A 4,327-nucleotide genomic window follows, 5' to 3' on the forward strand; every position below is an offset into this window, starting at 1 on the left:
CCAACCAGGCACAATGAGGACCACGCGGTCCCCATCCTGGAAGGCGAGTAGCACTGACAGCACCCAAGCGTTTCGTGATCTCCTTCATACTCCTCTTCCAAGTCAAGGGTTGACCACCTCTCTGCTTACGCCACTCTGATTTGGGTATGAAAAACAGCACTCTCTTCGGCGAGCGATGGTTCGGCGTACGCAGCACATGACCCGAACAACGCAGCTTTTGGTGCTAGACACATCCTTCAACAACCGAAAACTCGCTTTCTAATCGCCTCGTTACGGATACGCAGACACCAACCCACATGAGCTATGACTATGAAATAAAGATTGTCCAACATTTGAAGACGTTTCAGTTCCGCTGCCCGAACAGGCCAAGTCTCACAGCCATACAACAAAACAGTCCGCACTGTAGCCTGAAACACAAGTCCCTTGAGATTCAGAGATAGACCACTCTGACGCCATAGGTGGCTCAAAGTAGTAAACTACCAACGGTCACTCGGAGCAGAGAGCAGCGCTTTGTTCGGCAGATGGAAGCTTGGTAAATGTAAGCCATGCCCCAAGCACCTCAAATTTGTGGGTCTCACCTGTTGCTCCGAGGAAGCGGATTAACTACCAGGTAACCGCTTACGCACCAGTTAATTGCGAATTCACCGCAGCCAACTTACTCTTGCTATACCACGGAGACGCCGGTGGTCTGACATTTGAAGAAACACCAACCAGGGAATAAGATAGTTCTTACAGATACCTTGCATAAAAGGTCTTTTAGCCTGAGTGAAATTCGGCTCTGACGTCAAAAATGATGCAATTTCTCGAACGCAGCTCGCGCCTTGATTATCAGCGCACAAACTTTACCACTTATCGTACAATTACGGTTTGTGCAGCTGCCAAGATACGTGAACCAATCAACGAATTCAAACTACCATTCGGAAGTTTCAGAGAAGTACAAAGGAAAAGGAAAACTTTAAAGGTGAAAAACGCGTGTCAAAACATGATATCACCTCTGAGATTCTGGTTAAATTACTTTGCATAGACCAACCAAATGACGTCAACATATCGTTCAGCTGTAGCACCCTTTCGGTGCCTAGCTGCCATGCCACCCGAAGGAAGCACGAGAGCTGGGATACTGCACAGGTTCCTCAAGCCTAGACAGAGGAAGTCGAGAGGCAGAGGTCGGGTTTAAATCACGAACCTTCCGGTCAGTAATTTCGCATCCTAACAACTTGACCATCTCACCCGCAATAATGTTAGCATATCTTTCAGCTGTAGCACCGTTTCGGTCAGCATAATCCCAATCCATTTACCACTCTTTGGGCGCGATTTTCATACCTGGATTTACGGTCAGTTGGAGTTTACAGTCCAAGACGTAAATGAAAAACTCAAACAGAAAAGGACAAGACCATTAGTTACTAGATGGCTTCTGGACAGTTCAATGAATGCCCAAATACGCCTGGAGACGCGGAAATAAAGTGCACGAATACTTACAAACTCTAGGCTTATCGCTCTCCAGTCCAGAGCAAAAGGACAAATCCATCCACAGAGTTGAAGGGTGCTTTAACGTTGGAGAAATCCGCGATTGCTGGTCAGCAGTATAAATGGCGCTTCTCAGACACCTGACATTATGGAAAGATTCGGTCAGTGAGCCCACTTTCAGGTCGAAACCTTGTCTGGTACTCTTAGACTTTCGTGCCGAAGATGGGCGTCGCATCGGAAAAGAAATCAGTGGCCGTGCTGCTACAGGCATAAGACTTATACTCCAATGGTTGAAACGGTCACATCAGGTACCTTTTTTAAACACCGGTACGACCAGCGATCAGACCCAAATCTCTGGAAAATGTTCCTTCTCCCAAATAAGCATGAACAGCCTATTCAAAGATTCCCTTCCAACCTCGAACAGGGCTTGGGGAAACTCATCAGGTCCGGTGACCCGCTTCAAAGCAGAAGGGTCTTGCTACTTCATCAGTTGATAGAGATTTAAGACATCGGCCACTGCTCAAAATTAGCAAGTCGAATAAAAAAGGCAGAAAGATAACTAAATTGCCATCCAAGAGATTCCGGTTAATGATATAGTCGGTGGAATTCGACATATATATATATATATATATATATATANGGACTTCCGGAGGTGAAGCTAAGGCTTTTAGAGTCAGCCGACGGATTGCGTCTGATCTGTGAGACCTGTTACCTAGGCGCTGAAGGTCTAGGACGGTAGACTACTCGCAACTCGGGTTGCTCCTTGCAGCCACTCGTAGAGGTGCTGCTGCAGTCTGACTATGGTCATCGCGGCAGTTAGCAGTTTCAAGTGGAATGCTCTTAATGTAACTCCTCCATCTTGGTATCTTCTGAAAGTTCTTCATGTTGTGCCCCGCCCCACAAATGTGCGCGCTTCTCTAGCTTGTTCTTGGTTTCGTTGAAAACGGTCGACCTCACCAAACACTGCACCGCGCCCTAGTCAAGCTTCTTTTGTCCAGACCCTTCTATCCCAGCTGACTGGTGCTTTGGGTGTAGCTTAAACAAGACTCACCTTTCCCAAATATATATATATATATATATATATAATCGTTGTATTAAGCAAGTCTATCCCACATCCCTTGATCGCACCTACAAGAGCCGTTTAGGCGTGTATTTACTGGCAAGATAATTACATTTTGGCAGGCACCCCGATAACTGTAGTCAGCCATGAGACGAGCCGCGGCCTAGGATCCAATGGGTAGTCCTGAACCACGAACTAATTGTGTTTTCGCAATCCAAACAGATTAAATCAATCGTGGGACCAAGTTTGACTGAGCAGATATACCCATCATGATATCCCAGAATTCCGCCTGAATTTTAAGCCCTAACTAGACACCCCATTAAAAACAAAAATGTATATTCCGCGGAAGATCCCTACGCAAGGGTGTCATTTGAAAATGACAGCAGATCGTGTGATAGAAAAGCTGAGGAGTTTCTCTTGCAGCTGTACAACAATGGGAAGAACTCACCTATATCACTCCTGTCATGCGCGTAAGCAGCGCTGCCGACAGTACTGACAGCCCACAAGAATAAAAAATCGCGTGCAGCCATAATACGTCCTAGGCTAGCACTTTATTGGGAGTGACTCCCATCGCCAAACTACCGGCGAAACGACATTCATATTAGGCGGTGGTTACACCGGTTGCGTAAAACAAACCTTGTTAGTCCACTTGGACTCGATTTCGCGGATCAGCCGAAGGGTTTGAACCGCCGAGTTTTAGGCCCTTGCAGGCTTCACTAGTTTCATCTTACATGGCTGAATGGAATGCTTGCCATCCAGTACTCAAAGACTCTGATCAACTGCTCGGGCTGTTCAGATTTACGGCAACCATATTAAGAATAACTAACCCATCATTCCCTGTCTCAAGTTTGCGTAAGGTGCCTTTACTGTGCTTCATCTGTTTCACCTTTATTTTCTCTTTCGACACGCGTTTCTGCTACGTCTTTTTATCACATTTTCTTTCCGTTTATTCCTACCGTTTACACCAGCTTGCAGCGCTTTTTATCGCTCCGTCATCCAGTCCCGACAAGCGACCATGTCAGATCCCGGCTTCTTTTGGCATTCCACCCTAAGGGACTAATGGTAATGGGCGGTGTCTCGTTATCAGTAGCCACTGACATAAATTTAAAATTGTACAACATTTACGTGCCCATCCGTGCTTACGCTACGCCCTAGGCTATTCGGGAAGAAATCGGTTGAGTAGCATCAATTAACTGCCGTTCTTGACTGCTTCAAAGGCAACTGTGGTAGGCTGGAATACGTTTTAGGCTAATCATGAAAATTAGGGTTAGTGGATTCAGTCCCATCCATTCAACACCGTCGGCAGACGATGTCTAGTGGGGTGCTTGTCGCAAGCAAAACGTCACCTATGTCATCTACGGGAAGCGCCATTTTACCGAAAAGACCATGCAGGCCAGTGAGCGGATATCCACCTTTTTGGACGGTCAATGTGTGGGGCTCGACAGAATCCTACCGGGAATTTTGAGCCCCTTAGGACACTAAGGTGTGACGTGCAGTGATAGATATCTGAGGCTGCCTGAGAATGTTTTCAACACATTGACGGCAGGGACTTTCCTCCAGTAGGTTACTGCTGGCACATTCGGAATCGTGCCACCATCCTTCCTTTGTTTCAGCCCTTTTAAGATCTATTCACTTTCTAGATACATTCAAAAAGTTTATTTGCTCATACTAGGCAAAGGACAGCATGAAGAGTGGTCCAGTCATAATTCCCGTGATGTGTTGCATGTCTTCTGGGCAAGAGTGCTACCAATGTCTACACATTATCATCATGCGTGTGGCCTTCAACAATAAGTGGTAACGAGA

The 4,327-nt window shown here is 46.4% G+C and overlaps 1 protein-coding gene across 1 annotated transcript in view; it reads right to left on the reverse strand.

Annotated features, from left to right (window-relative positions):
* Positions 1 to 3,054, reverse strand: part of T265_14569 (hypothetical protein) — a gene marked incomplete at both ends in the record, with an annotated part of 36,299 nt that extends 33,245 nt beyond the window's left edge. Inside the window, one exon of the mRNA XM_009174246.1 lies at positions 2,973 to 3,054. Coding sequence (XP_009172510.1) covers positions 2,973 to 3,054 — 82 coding nt within the window. The remainder of the gene's footprint in view (positions 1 to 2,972) is intronic.
* Positions 3,055 to 4,327: the final 1,273 nt, after the last annotated feature.

This window comes from Opisthorchis viverrini, assembly GCF_000715545.1.
Source record: "Opisthorchis viverrini unplaced genomic scaffold opera_v5_219, whole genome shotgun sequence".
Classification (NCBI taxonomy): Eukaryota; Metazoa; Platyhelminthes; class Trematoda; order Opisthorchiida; family Opisthorchiidae; genus Opisthorchis; species Opisthorchis viverrini.